At 48.5% G+C, this 21,745-nt stretch overlaps 1 protein-coding gene across 1 annotated transcript in view; it reads right to left on the bottom strand.

Annotated features, from left to right (window-relative positions):
- The window catches only part of CPNE2 (copine 2), a 99,814-nt gene that overhangs the window by 51,171 nt on the left and 26,898 nt on the right, over positions 1-21,745 (bottom strand). Inside the window, exon 2 of the mRNA XM_073659130.1 lies at positions 2,018-2,208. Coding sequence (XP_073515231.1) covers positions 2,018-2,185 — 168 coding nt within the window. The 5' untranslated portion in view covers positions 2,186-2,208. The remainder of the gene's footprint in view (positions 1-2,017; positions 2,209-21,745) is intronic.

The following is a 21,745-nucleotide window of genomic DNA, read 5'->3' as shown; positions in this document are numbered from 1 at the left end:
GAGGACCACCCCAGGAAAGGAAGACCAAGAGTCACCTCTGCTTCTGAGGATAAGTTTATCCGAGTCACCAGCCTCAGAAATCGCAGGTTAACAGCAGCTCAGATTAGAGGTCAATGCCACACAGAGTTCTAGCAGCAGACACATCTCTACAACAACTGTTAAGAGGAGACTTTGTGCAGCAGGCCTTCATGGTAAAATAGCTGCTAGGAAACCACTGCTAAGGACAGGCAACAAGCAGAAGAGACTTGTTTGGGCTAAAGAACACAAGGAATGGACATTAGACCAGTGTAAATCTGTGCTTTGGTCTGATGAGTACAAATTTGAGATCTTTGGTTCCAATCACCGTGTCTTTGTGTGACGCAGAAAAGGTGAACGGATGGACTCTACATGCCTGGTTCCCACCGTGAAGCATGGAGGAGGAGGTGTGATGGTGTGGGGGTGCTTTGCTGGTGACACTGTTGGGGATTTATTCAAAATTGAAGGCATACTGAACCAGCATGGCTGCCACAGCATCTTGCAGCAGCATGCTATTCCATCCGGTTTGCGTTTAGTTGGACCATCATTTATTTTTCAACAGCACAATGACCCCAAACACACCTCCAGGCTGTGTAAGGGCTATTGGCCAAGAAGGAGAGTGATGGGGTGCTACGCCAGATGATCTGGCCTCCACAGTCACCAGACCTGAACCCAATCGAGATGGTTTGGGGTGAGCTGGACCGCAGAGTGAAGGCAAAAGGGCCAACAAGTGCTAAGCATCTCTGGGAACTCCTTCAAGATTGTTGGAAGACCATTTCCGGTGACTACCTCTTAAAGCTCATCAAGAGAATGCCAAGAGTGTGCAAAGCAGTCATCAAAGCAAAAGGTGGCTACTTTGAAGAACCTAGAATATAAGACATATTTTCAGTTGTTTCACACTTTTTTGTTAAGTATATAATTCCACATGTGTTAATTCATAGCTTTGATGCCTTCAGTGTGAATGTACAATTTTCATAGTCATGAAAATACAGAAAAATCTTTAAATGAGAAGGTGTGTCCAAACTTTTGGTCTGTACTAATATATATATATATATATTTATTTTTTTATTTTTTAAATAAGGAATATGATATAAAAGAAAATATTACATGTATTTTTACAAAAATATTTGCAACACAAAACCTGATTTAATTAGGGAGAGCAGAAGGCCAGTCCGAGCATTGTGTGTCTGAGTTATACAGCTGTCTGTCTCTTCTCTAAGTCCAAAGCCTTCACTGAACACAGATTTTGCCATTATGGAGATAGGAGATGACAGTTGGTGCAGGTAATGTTCCATGGAGAGGGGAGGCGCTAGAGGCGGAGACAGACATTCTACTGCGGAATGTCAGTTACATTTTAAATTTAAACATTCCGTCTCCTTGCTTTTCCCAACATTTGTCGGGGAGCAGTTGGGAGACCTCCATTAAAATGAGATGATCACCTGATCCTGCTAAATTTGGCATGTGTGGCTGACTTTACAGTTTGGGTTCCTTTAAACTCTTACGAAACATTATCAAATTAGGCAGGTTATCATCAAAAACCGCTCCCGGTGATCAGCTGATCGCTGTAGGTCTGGCTTCTGACCCTCGATTAGCAGCATCAATCAATGGTGCAAACATCAATTGTAAGCGTTAAGTCCTCCAGAGCAGAGGCTCGTTCTCATAGGACATCCATATGCCCTATATAAGGGGAATATGGGACCGCGCATATATGAGTTCACCTTGTCATGTTACATGAGCATTTACAGTACCGCCATACACCTCGTGAACCTGACGAGTTCATAAAGCAAAGAACAGAAAATCTATTTTCTGAGCTCAGAGACGAAAGTGAGTGAGTTATAAGGTGACCTTCTGCTCCTCGGGGACACTAAAACCCTGCTGATGGCCACTTAATGCCTCTCATGTGATGGCTCCAGTTCGGAGAAATGAGACCGTATGAACCGTAATCGATAATTCCCCAGCGTCACATAATACAGTTGGACACATTACGCATTTATTACAGTACCTCAGTCCATTTCTCGTTTACTTCCAGCAGTAAAACGCAGAAGGGGTCAGATTTGGAGGCTACATCCCGATCCAGGAGGTTTTGACAGGAGACAGAAAGTTCCACTCTGCACACGCAGTACTGGGATCCCACCGGAGCGGCGGACGAGGAGCTGTAAGTGTACGCCATGGGCGGCAGCAGAGCGCGGCAATCTGGAAGGAAGGAAAGGCGGGTAAGGTCATGTGTATAAAGGGGCACTCCACCTGCAAACTACTAAAGAGGCATCAATACGGTCATCTGTATAAAGGGGCACTCCACCTCCAAACTACTAAAGACACATCAATAAGGTCAGCTGTATAAAGGGGCACTCCACCTCCAAATTACAATAGCCGCTTCAATAAGGTTATCTGTATAAAGGGGCACCCCACCTCCAAACTACGAAAGATGCATCAAGATAAGGTCATGTGTATAAAAGGGCACTCCACTGCCAAACCACTAAAGACGCATCGATAAGATCATCTGTATAAAGGGGCACTCCAACTCCAAACTACGAAAAATGGATGAAGATAAGGCCGTCTGTATAAATCGTCACCCCACCTTCATCCTACAAAAGACGCATCAGGATAAGGCCATCTGTATAAAGGGGCACTCCACCATCATCCTACAAAAGGTGGACCTGTACAAAAGGGCACTCCAACTCCAAACTATGAAAAATGGATGAAGATAAGGGTACACCCCATCTTCAAACTATACAGCCGTTAAGCAATTCACAATGTGTTGCTCTCCAGATGTCGCGTCACTACAAGTCCCAGCATGCCCATGCTATCTACATTTGCTGCTCGCTGTACTGATGAATGTAATCTATTGATCCCAGTTATGAAACCTTTCAGGTTGACAGTAGTGCTGTGGATGCTGCACAAAAAGGGTTTTACATAGGACTGCATTAAAGTGGTTTCCCAAGTAATGGCCTATTGCTAGAATAAAGCTGATGACCCCAATTATACACATTGTCTCCTGACATCACCCCCACCTTTAATACATAACACCAGTGATTGTCTGTCCGCTGTCTCTAACATCATGTCCTCCCTCTATAGAACATTGAATTTGTCAAACTGATCTCCTTGTGTTTCCTCCCTCTACTAACCTACCTGTGCCTGATATTGCCATTTTCATGTGTGGTTCCACCATTACCCCCCCGCTGTCTTGGGGTTATACTTGATTCAGATCTTTCCTTCACTTCCCACATCCGATCACTCGCCCGCTCGTTTCACCTACACCTCAAAAACATCTCTAGAATTCTACCTTTTCTTACCTTTGACTCTGCAAAACCTCTTACTATCTTTCTTATTCACTCTCGTCTGGACTTTTGTAACTCTCTACAAATCGCTCTCCCTCTTACTAAATTCTCCCCCTCTCCAATCTGTCCTGAATACACCAGGCAGGATCATATTCCTCTCCAACCATTACACCGATGCCAGCCATTGCACTGGTTACCCATCAGCTACAGAATACAATACAAACTTATTTCTCTCACCCACAAAGCTGTCCACTGTTCAGCACCACCCTACATCTCCTCCCTCGTCTCAGTCTACCACCCTACCCGTGCCCTCCATTCCATTAACGACTTAAGACTAACATCCTCAATAATCTGAACCTCACACTCCCGTCTCCAAGATTTCTCTCGAGCTGCGCCACTTCTCTGGAATGCACTACCCAGGGCAATTCGATTAATTCCCAATACCCACAGTTTTAACCATGCCCTATTATATTATAGGTAAAAAAAATCCACTTAAACTCCTAATTCAATTCCAATTGGTGTAATGATGCACTTGACATTTTTTTCTGTATTTTCAGGTTCAGGTTTTTTTTTCTGCCAGAAATATCTACTTTAAATGAATATTTACTGGGTGACACTATATAAGAGCATTATCATGATGCAGAACAATGCAGCCCCGCCAGGATCATTCAGCTCTGCTATATCTCATTATATATCTCTTTGCTGTTTGTATAGTCCGGTCGCTGCCATTGTGCACACGCTGTCATTGTGCACAGAATTCCTGTCCTCGGGTGCTTGCAGCAAGAAATGTTTTTGCCTTTTCGGGACAGGACGCCTCGTCCTTGTGAAAATCCTATAACCCTTCCACATTTGTTTAACACAGAGCGACGTATGCTGCCCTATTGTCGCTCATCTCGAAGGACGCGCTGCGTTACCTACACAGAGGCGACCTTCACTTACATTAAAGTCTTATATACAAGGAAAAAGATCAATCCCCACTGATTCACTGTCCGTGGTCTGTAGCAATGCACTGTTATTCCCGTAGTATTTATACTACGATGACAACGGAAGACATATATTCAATAAAAGGAAAAAAATCTGCTGCCTTAAAGGGGATGTCCAACTAGCGCAGCACCCCTGGTGGACGTCCAGTGCTGCAGCAGACAAAGCTCCCATTGGAATCAGTGAGCAATCGCGGTCACAAATCCTTTATTAGACACCTTTCTAAATACAGAGAGATTAAATTTTAATTTTAAAGGGAAGCAGTTTTTTGCTACCCCATCTGAGAGCATGATGTAGGGGCAGAGACCCTGATTCCAGTGATGTGTCTCTTACTGGGCTGCTTGCTGTCATTTTGATACAATTCCTGTTTTCTCTGCTGCAGATCTAGCAGAGCTCAGAATGATGAGCTCTGTGTAACCCAACCCACACCACCGATTGGCAGTTTTCTGCCTATACACTGTGTACATACAGTAGAAAGCAGCCAACCAGTGATGTGGGTAGGAATATTCAGTGCTTATGAAGACTGACAACTTCTTTGCAGCAGTTTTACTACTCCTCTAGTGATAATCTCCTGCTGACAAAACGTTGACTGCATCAAAACTACAGCAAGCAGCCCAGTAATTGACACATTGCTGGAATCAGACTCTCTGTCCCTACATCATGCTGCTCTCAGATTGCCTTTAAAAACAACCCATAAAAAAGGGTTTGAATCCTCGGTCCCTACATCTCAGGGGTGGTGGGCAGTGCTTACAACTTGTAAAGCAAAGAGCTTGTAAGCACAGAGCTCCTTGCTTAGGAGACCGACCACCACTGAAAGTCTGCAGTGTTGGCCAGGAACATATACAACAAGCAGTAAACAAAATTAAAATTACTTCCGTTTTTTTTAATAGCAAGTAAATTGCAAAGTTGCTGTTTTTTATAAACACTTTGCAATTTATAATCTGCACCGCTTTACAAAAAAAAAAATATATATATAATAATAATAATCATCATCTCATAATGGCAGTAAAATCCTGATACTAAGACGAGAATTTTATGAGTTCATATATTGACTCATGAACTATTTTGCTATTTCAGTCTAAGCGTATTAAATTACCACCCATCCAACTAGAGTGGATGAGTATGAGATCTAAGCAGCAGCGGTGAGGAGGGACCCTGAGGAGCTGTCAAATCAGTATAGGTGGGCGGAAATACAGCAGCAGGGAGGGGGGACCCTGAGGAGCTGTCAATCAGTATAGGTGGGTGGAGATACAGCAGCAGGAAGGAGGAACCCTGAGGAGCTACCAATCAGTATAGGTGGGCGGAGATACAACAGCAGGGAGGAGGGACCCTGAGGAGCTGTCAATCTGTATAGGTGGGTGGAGATACAGCAGCAGGGAGGAGGGACCCTGAGGAGCTGTCAATCAGTATAGGTGGGCAGATATACAGCAGCAGGCAGGCGGGACCCTGAGGAGCTGTCAATCAATATAGGTGGGCAGATATACAGCAGCAGGCAGGCGGGACCCTGAGGAGCTGTCAATCTGTATAGGTGGGTGGAGATACAGCAGCAGGGAGAAGGGACCCTGAGGAGCTGTCAATCAGTATAGGTGGGCGGAGATACAGGAGCAGGGACCTTGAGGAGCTGTCAATCAGTATAGGTGGGCGGAGATACAGAAGCAAGGAAGAAGGATGCTGAGAAGCTGCCAATCAGTATAGGTGAGAAGATATAAAGCAGCACCAGGGAGGAGGGACCCTGAGAAGCTGCCAATTAGTATAGGTGAGAAGATATAAAGCAGCACCAGGGAGGAGGGACCCTGAGGAGCTATCAAGCAGTACAGGTGGGCGGAGATACAGCAGTGGGGAGGAGGGATCCCGAGGAGCTACCAAGCAGTATAGGTGGGCCTAGATGCAGCAGAAGGGAGGAGGGACCCTGAGGAGCTACCAAGCAGTATAGGTGGGCGGAGATACAGCAGCAGGGAGGAGGGATCCTGAGGAGCTACCAAGCAGTATAGGTGGGCAGAGATACAGCAGCAGGGAGAAGGGATCCTGAGGAGCTACCAAGTAGTATAGGTGGGCCTAGATGCAGCAGCAGCAAGAAATGGAGAAACCGAGATCTATCAGGCTAGATGAAAGAAGACTTCAGTAACTTTCAAAACTTATTATACAGCCATCACGACATGGATTTTCATCGTAAGTACACCAGTCTCATCAGATCTAGGAGATCTATTTAAGGACGTATGCCATTTATATTGTGATATCTGATGAAAGATCCGCTGTAAGACAGATTCACCAGGAGAGCAAACAGGACCTTTGTATCAAAACTGCGAAAAAACAAAAACTTTAGCTGGTTACTTTTGAAGCTCTTGCTGCATCTTATTTCTTAAACCGTTTGCTTTCATGAGGAATACGGAGCACGCTGCATTCATGCTATATAGCGGCATCTGCAATCCTAATAGTCGTTGCCCCCCCCCATGCTTCGTTCTCATTGCATTCTATGAACATAATTCCTACAAATCTGAAACATCTCTAGATGGAAGAATCGCCTGCCCCATATCCACACTATAGCTCCTTCACCACCTCCATCTCTATCCAGGTCATTAACCCCGCTGCAGATGGCAGCTGCTGTGACCTTGCTTAGGCTCCTTCAGGAATATGTCTTCTTCCTTCTGCGCTTTCTCTAGAACATGATTCTTTTCGCGTGGACGTTCTATGGATGACCTCAGATTTTGCAGACTGAGCAATGTTCCTTTCTGGTCACTGCTTGATGTATCACTACAATATACAGTAAATACCAGATATGAGACATATGTAACACCAGCGGCGTCCAGTTCATCATATACAGCTCCGTGCCAGGAATCCTGGGAATTCAGCCTGAAGGAGGACTACATGGCAAATATGGAACCGGGGTGACTTTAGTCGCCTTACATCAAGTCGCTGACTTTTTAGTATTGTCATTTGGCTTTACAAAAAAACCCCAAAAAAACAACTACCTAGACCCTTGATTATAGGGCGGACATCTACATTCAAAAATATTTGATAGACCGTGCCTTGAAAAAGGTATTCATACCCCGTGAACTTTTCCACGTTACACCCACAAACAAATATATAAATTTATTTGGATTTTATGTGATATACAAACACAAAAGTAGCAAATATTTGTGAAGTGTAAAGGAAATGATACATGGATTTTTAATTATTTCAAAAATATAAAATCTGAAAATTGTCACAATTGTATTCGGCCCCCTGTAGTCAGATAGCCCTAAATTAAATCCTCAGTGATCACTTGCCCTCTAAAGTCACATAATTAATAAATCTTTTTTAACCATGTTTTTGTTAGTTTTCACTCTCTCTCCTATAGTCCTTCACTTTCTACTAACCCCCCTAATCCCTACACCTAGTAATGAACTCATCTCTCCCTCCATCCTCCCCATCCACCTCACCTCCTCCTCAGATCTATTCCTCAACATTCAATCCTGTGTCTCTAAGCACAGACAGCCACCTCATGCCCTCTCCTGCTCCCACCTGCTAACACTTGCTCTGCTCCTCCTCACTTATGGCGATATTTCTCCAAATCCTGGTTCTCCTCACCACATCCCCAGTGTCACTTCGACCTCCTATCCACGATCTGTCACAAACTCTTGCAACCTCTCTAACCTCATTAACATTTACCCAGCCCTCACTTCCCCAGCCTCACTAACAGGAACTGGAACTAACTCTGGAACGCTCGCTCTGTCTGCAACAAACTTTCCTACATTCATGATCTTTTCCTTACTAACAAACTTTCCTTCCTCGCCATCACCGAAACCTGGCTCACTCCCTCTGCCACAGCTTTTCCAGGTGCACTCTCATACGGTGGATTCCATCTTTCCCACACCCCCCGCCCCAGCAGCAAACCTGGTGGAGGAGTAGGCTTTCTCCTGTCTGATACTTGTGCCTTCACCCAAATGCCACTACCGCCCTCTGTTACTCTCCCCTCTTTTGAGGTGCACTGTGTGCGTATCTACTCCCCCTCCAACCGGCCATCATTTACCGCCCCCCCCCAGGGTCAGCCACCACCTTTCTCGACAATTTCACCACCTGGCTACTTCACTACCTTTCCGCTGACATTCCCACCATAATCATGGGCGACTTCAACATCCCCATTGACACTTCCCACTCATCTGTCTCTAAGCTTCTATCCCTCACTTACTCCTTCGGCCTTGCTCAGTGGTCTTCCACAGCCACTCACAAAGATGGCCACACACTGGATCTCATTTTCACCCGCCTCTGTTCCCTGTCTAACCTCTCCAACTCACCTCTCCATCTATCTGACCACAATCTACTTACATTCTCTTCCCTCTCATCTCCAGGTTCACAAACCCAATTCCACAAACTTACACATCCTCACAGAAATCTCAAACACCTCGACCTACACTCACTCTGAATCCCTCCTCCCTCTTACAGACATAAGTTCTTTACACGATGCAGACGTTGCTGCTGCTTTATAAAACACCACAACAGCTGCAGCTCTCGATTCGGTCGCCCCTCTCACACACACCAAAGTTCACACAATCAATAGGCAATCCTAGCACACTAACCGGACTAAAGAACTGCGAAGGGCCTCCAGGGTTGCTGAGCGGAGATGGAAAAGGTCCCGCTCCTACAACCTACTTCATCGCATTCTCAAACAATTCCTCCCCATTTTCAAGTCCACACTCACTGCAGCAAAACAAACTTATTTCTTATCGCTCATATCCTCCCTGTCTCACAACCCTAAACAGCTATTCAACACTTTCAATTCTCTCCTCCATCCTCCAGCACCTCCTCCCTCTCCTCTCATCTCAGCCGAAGACTTTGCCTCATTCTTCAAGCAAAAGATTGACACCATCAGACAAAGCGTTTGCCTCAAGTCCCCACAGCCCCTCCTCATATCTACCCAACCTTCCTCCTCCAAAACCAGCTTCTCCACCATTACAGAAGATCAAGTTTCCTCTTTACTCTCCAAATCACACCTCACCATCTGTGAACTCGACCCAATCCCATCCCACCTAACCCCTAACCTTTCCACAGTCTTCATCCCAACCCTAACCCACCTCTTCAAGCTGTTACTAACAACTGGTGTCTTCCCCTCATGTTTCAAACATGCCTCAATCACACCCATCCCTCAAAAAGTCCTCTCTTGACCCATCCTCTCGGACTAGCTACCGCCCCATATTATTACTTCCCCCTATGCCTCAAAACTACTGGAACAACACGTCCACCTTGAACAGTCCTCCTACCTCTCCTCCTGATCCCTCTTCGACCGCTTACAATCAGGTTTCCGACCACACCATTCTACTGACACTGCCCTGACTAAAGTCATCAATGACCTACTAACCGCCAAATCCAAGCAACACTACTCCGTCCTCCACCTCCTGGACATGACATTTGCCTTCGACACAGTGGACCATTCCCTCTTACTGTAGACTCTCTCTTCTCTTGGCATCACAGCCTTGGCCCTATCTTGAATCTCTTCATGCCTAACAGACCAGACATTCAGTGTCTCCCACTCACACACCACCTCCTCATCTCGCCCCCCATTTGTCGGTGTCCCCCAAGGTTCAGTTCTAGGGCCCCTGCTCTTCTCTATCTACACCTTTGGCCTGGGACAGCTCATAGAGTCTCATGGCTTTCAGTATCACCTCTATGCTGATGACACACAGATCCACCTCTCTGGACCCGTTATTTCCTCCTTACTAACCAGAATCCCACAATGTCTGTCCGCTATTTCATCCTTCTTCTCTGCCAGATTTCTAAAGCTTAACATGGACAAAACGGAATTCATCATCTTTCCCCCACCTCACTCAACCCCCCCAGCTGACCTATCCATCAAAGATAATGGCTTCCCACTCTCCCCAGTAACACAAGCTTGCTGCCTCGGGGTAACTTTCCACTTCCTGCCGACTCCAACTCAGAAATATATCCCGGATCCACACATTCCTCAGCAAAAATTCTGCAAAAACACTAGTGCACACCCTCATCATCTTCCGCCTAGACTACTACAATCTCCTGCTCTGTGGCCTCCCTTCTAACACTCTCGCACCCCTCAAATCTATCCTAAACTCTGCTGCCCAACTAATCCACCTGTCCCCCCGCTATTCCCCAGCCTCTCCCCTCTGTCAATCCCTTCACTGGCTCCCCATTACCCAGAGACTCCAGTTCAAGACCCTAACCCTGGCATACAAAGCCATTCACAACCTGTTTCCTCCATATATCTGTGACCTAGTCTCCCGGTACTTACCTGTACGCAACCTCACAAGATCTCCTTCTCTACTCCCCTCTTATCTCCTCCTCCCACAATCGCATACAAGATTTCTCCAGTGCATCTCCCCTACTCTGGAACTCTCTAACCCAACATATCAAACTCTAGCTTACCATGGAAACCTTCAAAAGGAACCTAAAGACCTACCTCTTCTGACAAGCCTACAACCTGCAGTAACCACCGCTTCACCATATGGCTGCACGACAAACTCTACCCTCACCTACTGTATCCTCACCCATCCGTTGTAGATTGTGAGCCCTCGCAGGCAGGGTCCTCGCTCCTCGTGTACCAGTTGGTGACTCGTTTTGTTCAAGATTATTGTAATTGTTTTTGCTATGTATACCCCTTTTTCACATGTAAAGCGCCATGGAATAAATAGTGCTATAATAATAATAATAATAATAATAAATCGAGTCCACTTGTGTGTAATTTATTCTCAGTATAACTACAGCTGTTCTGTGTAGGCCTCGGAGGTTTGTTTGAGAATATTAGGGAACAAACAGCATCATGGAAATCAAGGAGCACACCAGACAGGTCAGGGATAAAGTTGTGGTGAAGAGTAAAGCGGGGTTAGATTATAAAAAGAAAGCCCAAACGCTGACCATCTCACAGAGCACTGTTCAATTCATCATCCAAAAATGAAAGGAGTACAGCACAACTGCAAACCTAACAAGACAGGGCCGTTCACCTAAACTAACATCACAAGCAAGGAGAGCACTAATTAGAGAAGCAGCCAAGAGACCCATGGTCACTCTGGAGGAGCTGCAGAGATCCACAGATCAGGCGGGAGAATCTGCCCACAGGACAACAATTAGTTGTATAATCCCCAAATCTGGCCTTTATGGAAGAGAGGCAAGAAAAAAGCCATTTTGAAAGTTAAACCATAAGAAATCCCATTTGCAGTTATCAAAAAGCCATATAGGGGACACAGCGAGCATGTGGAAGGAGGTGCTCTGGTCAGATGAGACCAAAAAAAAAACTTGCAAAATGCTAAGTGTGGCGGAAAACAAAAACTGCACATCACCCTGAAAACACCATTCCCACTGTCAAACATGGTGGTGGCTGCATCATGCTCTAGGGATGCTTTTTTTCAGCAGGGACAGGGAAGCTGGTCAGTGTTGACGGGAAGATGGATGGACCTAAATACAGGGCAATCCTGGAGGAAAACCTGTTAGAGGCTGCAACAGATTTGAGACTGGAGTGAAGGTTCATCTTCCAGCAGGACAATGACCCTAAACATCCTGTCAGAGCTACAAGGGAGGGTTTAGATCAAAGCATATTCATGTGTGTGAATGACCCAGTCACAATCCAGACCTAAATCTCATTGAGAATCTGTGGGAAGACTTAAATTGATGTTCACAGACGCCTCTATCCCATCTCACTGAGCGAGAAAGAGTGTGTAAAGAAGAATGGGCAAAAATTTCAGCCTCTAGATGTGAAAAGCTGGTAGTGACAGAACCCGAAAGACTGCAGCAGTAATTGCAGCAAAAGGTGGTCCTACAAAGTATTAACTCAGGGAGGCTGAATACAAATGCACCTCACAATTTTCAGACTTCTATTCTTAAAATAATTAGAAAATCATATATCATTTCCTTAACACTTTACAAATACTTGCTACTTTCAGTTGATAGATCACATAAAATCCCAATAAAATACATGTAAGTTTGTGGGTGCAACTTGAAATAAAATGCAGAAAAGTTCACAGGGTATGAATACTTTTTCAAGGCACTGTACATGATATTCTATGTTGCAGTAATGCAGGTTATCTTTCAAATATTCAATATCTGCATACATCGACACATTTATATGTATATACATGTATGCAAAAAAATACATAAATAATAATTATAATTAATAAAATTATTTAATTATAAATAAAATTATTAATTAGTAAAATAATTACACACAAACACTGTATATTTAATCATCTACACTATCTCCCCTTCTCACGAGCAATTATTCAGATTATACAGTTTGTTGCGATGAGTTTCCATAACCTTTACTTGCCCTTCTATATTTTTGTTGTATTTTCTAGCCCAATGAGCTACCCTGTACAGTATTCAGCTACTACAACCCAAAGCAATCAGCAGTAATCTGTGGGGGATTGTTATATAAAGTATTCACTTTCCCCACAGCGCCTCCAGAGGGCAAATGAAGAATTTCACAACTTACACTAAAATCACTGTACTGTGTGTAATGCACAGACATATTGGGTCCTCCAGGGAAAGACACTCTTTATAGCTTCTCTTGACTCTGGCTAATAGATGAGAGACTCAACGTTCCCTAAAAAGGTGGTGGACAGCCCCTTTAAATGGGTCGTCCACTATTGCTCAACCCCTGTTTCCCAGATGAGAAGTTCATCCTACAACAGAACTTTGTTTCCTTCATTGATGCTCTAGGGCCCAATACAGATTAAGACAAGTTCAGAAAGCTATTCCTATCCTGTATAACACTACGGCGTTGGCTCGTGTCTATTTTATTTGATGTCAGGTTCCCTTTAATGGTCTCCAGAGGCTTTAAAGTAAACTCCACTGTCCGGCACAGTAACTCGTCACTGATGTGTTTACTGGGATGAAACCACTTACTGATCTGCGAGCAGCAAGTCATAAGGGAGAAGCTATGGAAGTCTAGTCTTACATGTGTCTCACGAAATATGGGGGGGGGGGGGCAGGGTATTAAAAGACCAAGCGTGAGATGATCCACATGATAAGGTCATTCAGGAAGGCTGGGATGAGCATCATAATATGTAAGTGCATGGAACTGGGTTGCAGTACCAGACACTGCCTGTATATAAGGTGGCGCTGCTTCTGCAGTAATAGTAGGCATATATGAGGCTGTTGAGGGTCAGGAGATCCGGACATCGCAGCCTGTACTCAGACTGTGAATGTTGGACGCGTGAAACTGGCATAAAGGAGACCACTAAGGGTTACATGTCATCAAGGGATGGGTGAGTGACAGCTAGTAGTTTCTATTAGTGGCTGTCACCCAGGACTGATGGCTTGTTAAAAGACTTTGCAAAAGGACAATTCAGGGACCCACGTAATGTTCACATGGGACTGATGCTCATTTGCACCAATTAGTGCTTTTTTTGTTGCAAATTTGCATTTTAGAGGGTGAAATGGTCACACATCCAATTGGAAGAGAGTTTGAGGTGGGGTACCACAAGGCTCTGTGTCTTGGTTTCAGTGTTGCTCAACATTTTTATAAAATGATCTAAATTAGGTTACCTTCAGTTCCCTTATAAAATTTGCAGACAATGCAAAGCTAGGAGGGATCGCGAACACTGGAGAAGACAGAGAAAGGATTCAGAAGGATCTATATAAGCTTCAGCAATGGGCAGAGACTAATAGAATGGTATTTACAGGGAGAAAAGCAAGATTCTGCATCTGGGCAAGAAAAATGAAAATGACATCTATAGAATGGGAGGAATAGAACTAAGCAACAGCACGTGTGAAAAAGACTTGGGTATACTAATAGATCACAGACTAAACATGAGTCAACAGTGTGATGCAGCAGCAAGAAAGGCAAACACAGTTCTGGGATGTATTAGGAGACGCATAGAGTCTAGATCATGTGAAGTAACTATCCCCCTCTACTCCTCCTTGGTCAGACCTCATCTGGAATACTGTGTCCAGTTCTGGGCACCACATTTTAAAAAAGACATAAAAAACTGGAGCAAGTTGAGAGAAGAGCTACCAGAATAGTGAGCAGACTGCAAACTATGTCCTACGAGGAACGGTTAAAGGATCTGGGAATGGTCAGCTAGCAAAAAAGAAGACTGTGAGGAGACTTAATAGCTGTCTACAAATATCTGAAGGGTCAAAGTGTAGAGGGGTAATCCTTATTCTCATTTATCTCCCATCTCCTTTGTTACTAGATTGCCCCACAAGCTGAAAAATACACAAGAATGTTAAATCAACATTGTGCTTATTGTTTATGAAGGAATCAATGAAAGCAATAATGGTGGCTGGATGAAGACATTACTACTAACCCTTGCCCCACCACACCTTGAATATAGGCGGATGATGCCAATCGTGTGCTGTCTAATATACATTACATACTGGATACTACATTTCCAAAAAGACAAAAAAAAAAAAACTGGAGCAAGTTCAGAGAAGAGCTACCAGGATGGTGAGAGGACTGCAAACTATGTCCTACCAGGAACGGTTAAAGACTATGGAAATATTTAGCTTGCAAAAAAGAAAGCTGAGAGGAGACTTAATAGCTGTCTACAAATATCTGAAGGGTCACAGTGTAGAGGGATCATCCTTATTCTCATTTGCAAATGGAAACACGAGCAGCAACGGAGGGAGAAGATACATATTAGAAAATACTTTTTGACAGTGAAGGTGATCAATGAGTGGAATAGGCTGCCACGAGAGGTGGTGAGTTCTCCTTCAATGGAAGTCTTCAGAAGCTGTCTGAGATGGTTTAGTGACTCCTGCATTGAGCAGGGGGTTGGACACGACGACCCAGGAGGTCCCTTCCAACGAGAACATTCTAAGATTCTATGAATTCCACAACATAACTGTGAAACATGGCGCTTAAAGGAAAAAAACAGAAAAAACCCAGCAGAAATGATGTCCCTAAAGCAGCCGACCCTTTACCTGCACACTTACCGTCCGTCTCTAGAGCCTTGTGGTGGCTGAACACTGAGCACATGTCGGACCGGGGCATGAAAGAACGCACTGTTATCCTTGGGGAGACATCAAGACTTTTAAGGGTCTAAGGAAAATGATGCAATGGAAAAATGACACAGACTCCAGTCATATGTAATTTTCTACATGGAAATTTGCTTGGGTGTAACACGGGGAGTAATTACTACTTGTTTCAGACCTGACTTTTGTTGTCTTTGGTATAATCACCACAAAGAGCTGATGTGCGATGGTCAAACGTGACTTAAGGTGTTGTACTAATGTCCTTTCCAGCTGTGTGCCAGCCTTGGCTATTTCTGGAAGCTGGGTGACAAATAGTACGGTTACTATTAGGGTACGTGCACATGACGGCAAGTAAAACGCTCAAAAGAATGAACACATTCATTTGTATGTCGAATCGACTTGCTGTTCATATATTCAGGTTTTTCAGGGTTATTTAAATACTTCACATTTTCGAACACACCAAATGGTTAAAATGAAGTAACCCGACCGTTCTTCATGGGTTTTCCGGTTTGAAGACTGTGTACTTTACAAAAGAAGTCAATGGGAAAGTCATCGACCAAAAACGTCAAAAAAAGGAAACAACCGACAAATAGCAGAAAAAGAAAAAATCAGGGGGAAAAAGCCAGTCTTTCCTGGAGAGTCTTCAGTATAATGACCCCCACAGTACACTCCCCCCACACACATACACACCGTACAATGGCCCCCCGCAGCACCCCCACCCCCCACACACACACCGTACGACGTCTCCCGCAGCACATTCCCCCACAGTACATTCCCCCCACACAGTACGACGTCCTCCACACACACTACATTCCCCCACGCATGGTACAACGTCCTCCACACACAGTACATTCCCCAACACACGGTACGACATCCTCCACACACGGTACGACGTCCTCCACACATGGTACATTCCCCCACACACGGTACGACGTCCTCCACACACGGTACATTCCCCCACACACGGTACGACGTCCTCCACAAACGGTACATTCCCCCACACACGGTACATTCCCCACACACACGGTACATTCCCCCACACACACGGTACGACGTCCTCCACACACACGGTACGACGTCCTCCACACACACGGTACGACGTCCTCCACACACACGGTACGACGTCCTCCACACACACGGTACGACGTCCTCCACACACGGTACATTCCCCCACACACGGTACGACGTCCTCCACACACGGTACATCCACCCACACACGGTACGACGTCCTCCACACACGGTACATTCCCCCACACACGGTACGACGTCCTCCACACACGGTACATTCCCCTCCACACACGGTACATTCCCCCACACACGGTAACACGTCCTCCACACACGGTAACACGTCCTCCACACACGGTACATTCCCCTCCACACGGTACATTCCCCCACACACGGTACATTCCCCTCCACACGGTACATTCCCCCACACACGGTACGACGTCCCCCACACACGGTACGACGTCCCCCACACACGGTACATTCCCCCACACACGGTACATTCCCCCACACACGGTACGACGTCCTCCACACACGGTACGACGTCCTCCACACACGGTACATTCCCCTACACATGGTACGACGTCCTCCACACACGGTACGACGTCCTCCACACACGGTACATTCCCCCACACACGGTACGACGTCCTCCACACACGGTACGACGTCCTCCACACACGGTACGACGTCCTCCACACACGGTACATTCCCCCACACACGATACGACGTCTTCCACACACGGTACATTCCCCCACACACGGTACGACGTCCTCCACACACGGTACATTCCCCCACACACGGTACGACGTCCTCCACACACGGTACGACGTCCTCCACACACGGTAGGACGTCCTCCACACACGGTACGACGTCCTCCACACACGGTACGACGTCCTCCACACACGGTACGACATCTTCCACACACGGTACGACGTCCTCCACACACGGTACGACGTCCTCCACACACGGTACGACGTCCTCCACACACGGTACGACGTCCTCCACACACGGTACGACGTCCTCCACACACGGTACATTCCCCCACACACGGTACGACGTCCCCCACACACGGTACGACGTCCCCCACACACGGTACGACGTCCCCCACACACGGTACGACGTCCCCCACACACGGTACGACGTCCCCCACACACGGTACGACGTCCCCCACACACGGTACGACGTCCCCCACACACGGTACGACGTCCCCCACACACGGTACGACGTCCCCCACACACGGTAACACGTCCTCCACACACGGTAACACGTCCTCCACACACGGTAACACGTCCTCCACACACGGTAACACGTCCTCCACACACGGTAACACGTCCTCCACACACGGTAGATTCCCCTCCACACACGGTACATTCCCCCACACACGGTACGACGTCCTCCACACACGGTACATTCCCCCACACACGGCACGACGTCCTCCACACACGGTACATTCCCCCACACAAGGTACGACGTCCTCCACACACGGTACATTCCCCCACACACGGTACGACGTCCTCCACACACGGTACGACGTCCTCCACACACGGTACATTCCCCCACACACGGTACGACGTCCTCCACACACGGTACATTCCCCCACACACGGTACGACGTCCTCCACACAAGGTACATTCCCCCACACACGGTACATTCCCCCACACACGGTACGACGTCCTCCACACACGGTACATTCCCCCACACACGGTACGACGTCCTCCACACACGGTACGACGTCCTCCACACACGGTATATTCCCCACAACGCGGTACGACGTCCTCCACACACGGTACATACCCCCACACACGGTACGACGTCCTCCACAACAGTACATTCCCCCACACACGGTACGACGTCCTCCACACACGGTACGTTCCCCCACACACGGTACGACGTCCTCCACACACGGTACGACGTCCTCCACACACGGTACATTCCCCCACACACGGTACGACGTCCCTCACACACGGTACATTCCCCCACACACGGTACATTCCCCCACACACGGTACGACGTCCTCCACACACGGTACGACGTCCTCCACACACGGTACGACGTCCTCCACACACGGTACATTCCCCCACACACGGTACATTCCCCCACACACGGTACGACGTCCTCCACACACGGTACGACGTCCTCCACACACGGTACGACGTCCTCCACACACACGGTACGACGTCCTCCACACACACGGTACGACGTCCTCCACACACACGGTACGACGTCCTCCACACACACGGTACGACGTCCTCCACACACACGGTACGACGTCCTCCACACACACGGTACGACGTCCTCCACACACACGGTACGACGTCCTCCACACACACGGTACGACGTCCTCCACACACACGGTACGACGTCCTCCACACACACGGTACGACGTCCTCCACACACACGGTACGACGTCCTCCACACACACGGTACGACGTCCTCCACACACACGGTACGACGTCCTCCACACACACGGTACGACGTCCTCCACACACACGGTACGACGTCCCCCACACACGGAACATTCCCCCACACACGGTACGACGTCCTCCACACACGGTACATTCCCCCACACACGGTACGACGTCCTCCACACACGGTACGACGTCCTCCACACACGGTACGACGTCCTCCACACACGGTACGACGTCCTCCACACACGGTACGACGTCCTCCACACACGGTACATTCCCCCACACACGGTACATTCCCCCACACACGGTACATTCCCCCACACACGGTACGACGTCCTCCACACACGGTACATTCCCCCCCACACGGTACGACGTCGTCCACACACAGTACATTCCCCCACACACGGTACGACGTCCTCCACACACAGTACATTCCCCACACACGGTACGACGTCCTCCACAGTACATTCCCCCACACACGGTACGACGTCCTCCACACACAGTACATTCCCCCACACACGGTACATTCCCCCACACACGGTACGACGTCCTCCACACACGGTACATTCCCCCACACACGGTACATTCCCCCACACACGGTACGACGTCCTCCACACACAGTACATTCCCCCCCACACGGTACGACGTCCTCCACACACACGGTACGACGTCCTCCACACACAGTACATTCCCCCACACACGGTACGACGTCCTCCACACACGGTACATTCCCCCACACACGGTACGACGTCCTCCACACACGGTACATTCCCCCACACACGGTACGACGTCCTCCACACACGGTACATTCCCCCACACACGGTACGACGTCCTCCACACACGGTACGACGTCCTCCACACACGGTAAGACGTCCTCCACACACGGTACGACGTCCTCCACACACGGTACGACGTCCTCCACACACGGTACGACGTCCTCCACACACGGTACGACGTCCTCCACACACGGTACGACGTCCTCCACACACGGTACGACGTCCTCCACACGGTACATTCCCCCACACACGGTACATTCCCCCACACGGTACGACATCCTCCACAGTACATTCCCCCACACACGGTACGATGTCCTCCACACACAGTACATTCCCCCCCACACGGTACGACGTCCTCCCCCCACACGGTACGACGTCCTCCCCCCACACGGTACGACGTCGTCCACACACAGTACATTCCCCCACACACGGTACGACGTCCTCCACACACGGTACGACGTCCTCCACACACGGTACGACGTCCTCCACACACGGTACGACGTCCTCCACACACGGTACGACGTCCTCCACACACGGTACGACGTCCTCCACACACGGTACATTCCCCCACACGGTACATTCCCCCACACGGTACATTCCCCCACACACGGTACGACGTCCTCCACACACGGTACGACGTCCTCCACACACGGTACGACGTCCTCCACACACGGTACGACGTCCTCCACACACGGTACGACGTCCTCCACAGTACATTCCCCCACACACGGTACGACGTCCTCCACAGTACATTCTCCCACACACAGTACGACGTCCTCCACAGTACATTCTCCCACACACAGTACGACGTCCTCCACAGTACATTCTCCCACACACAGTACGACGTCCTCCACAGTACATTCCCCCCCCACACACAATATGATGTTCCACACGGTACATTCCCCCACACACGGTACATTCCCCCACACACGGTACATTCCCCCACACACGGTACATTCCCCCACACACGGTACGACGTCCTCCACGGTACATTCCCCCACACACGGTACGACGTCCTCCACGGTACATTCCCCCACACACGGTACGACGTCCTCCACGGTACATTCCCCCACACACGGTACGACGTCCTCCACGGTACATTCCCCCACACACGGTACGACGTCCTCCACGGTACATTCCCCCACACACGGTACGACGTCCTCCACGGTACATTCCCCCACACACGGTACGACGTCCTCCACGGTACATTCCCCCACACACGGTACGACGTCCTCCACGGTACATTCCCCCACACACGGTACGACGTCCTCCACGGTACATTCCCCCACACACGGTACGACGTCCTCCACGGTACATTCCCCCACACACGGTACGACGTCCTCCACGGTACATTCCCCCACACACGGTACGACGTCCTCCACGGTACATTCCCCCACACACGGTACGACGTCCTCCACAGTACATTCCCCCACACACGGTACGACGTCCTCCACAGTACATTCCCCCACACACGGTACGACGTCCTCCACAGTACATTCCCCCACACACGGTACGACGTCCTCCACAGTACATTCCCCCACACACGGTACGACGTCCTCCACAGTACATTCCCCCACACACGGTACGACGTCCTCCACAGTACATTCCCCCACACACGGTACGACGTCCTCCACAGTACATTCCCCCACACACGGTACGACGTCCTCCACAGTACATTCCCCCACACACGGTACGACGTCCTCCACAGTACATTCCCCCACACACGGTACGACGTCCTCCACAGTACATTCCCCCACACACGGTACGACGTCCTCCACAGTACGACGTCCTCCACACACGGTACGACGTCCTCCACACACGGTACGACGTCCTCCACAGTACGACGTCCTCCACACACGGTACGACGTCCTCCACAGTACGACGTCCTCCACACACGGTACGACGTCCTCCACAGTACATTCCCCCACACACGGTACGACGTCCTCCACAGTACATTCCCCCACACACGGTACGACGTCCTCCACAGTACATTCCCCCACACACGGTACGACGTCCTCCACAGTACATTCCCCCACACACGGTACGACGTCCTCCACAGTACATTCCCCCACACACGGTACGACGTCCTCCACAGTACATTCCCCCACACACGGTACGACGTCCTCCACAGTACATTCCCCCACACACGGTACGACGTCCTCCACAGTACATTCCCCCACACACGGTACGACGTCCTCCACACACGGTACGTTCCCCCACACACGGTACGACGTCCTCCACACACGGTACGACGTCCTCCACACACGGTACATTCCCCCACACACGGTACGACGTCCCTCACACACGGTACATTCCCCCACACACGGTACATTCCCCCACACACGGTACGACGTCCTCCACACACGGT

This window comes from Phyllobates terribilis, unplaced genomic scaffold (genome assembly GCF_046119375.1).
Source record: "Phyllobates terribilis strain yellow unplaced genomic scaffold, ASM4611937v1 Scaffold_13__5_contigs__length_258822181, whole genome shotgun sequence".
NCBI lineage: Eukaryota > Metazoa > Chordata > Amphibia > Anura > Dendrobatidae > Phyllobates > Phyllobates terribilis.
Note: the sequence above shows the minus strand (reverse complement) of the source record. Positions and strands in the feature narration are given on the sequence as shown.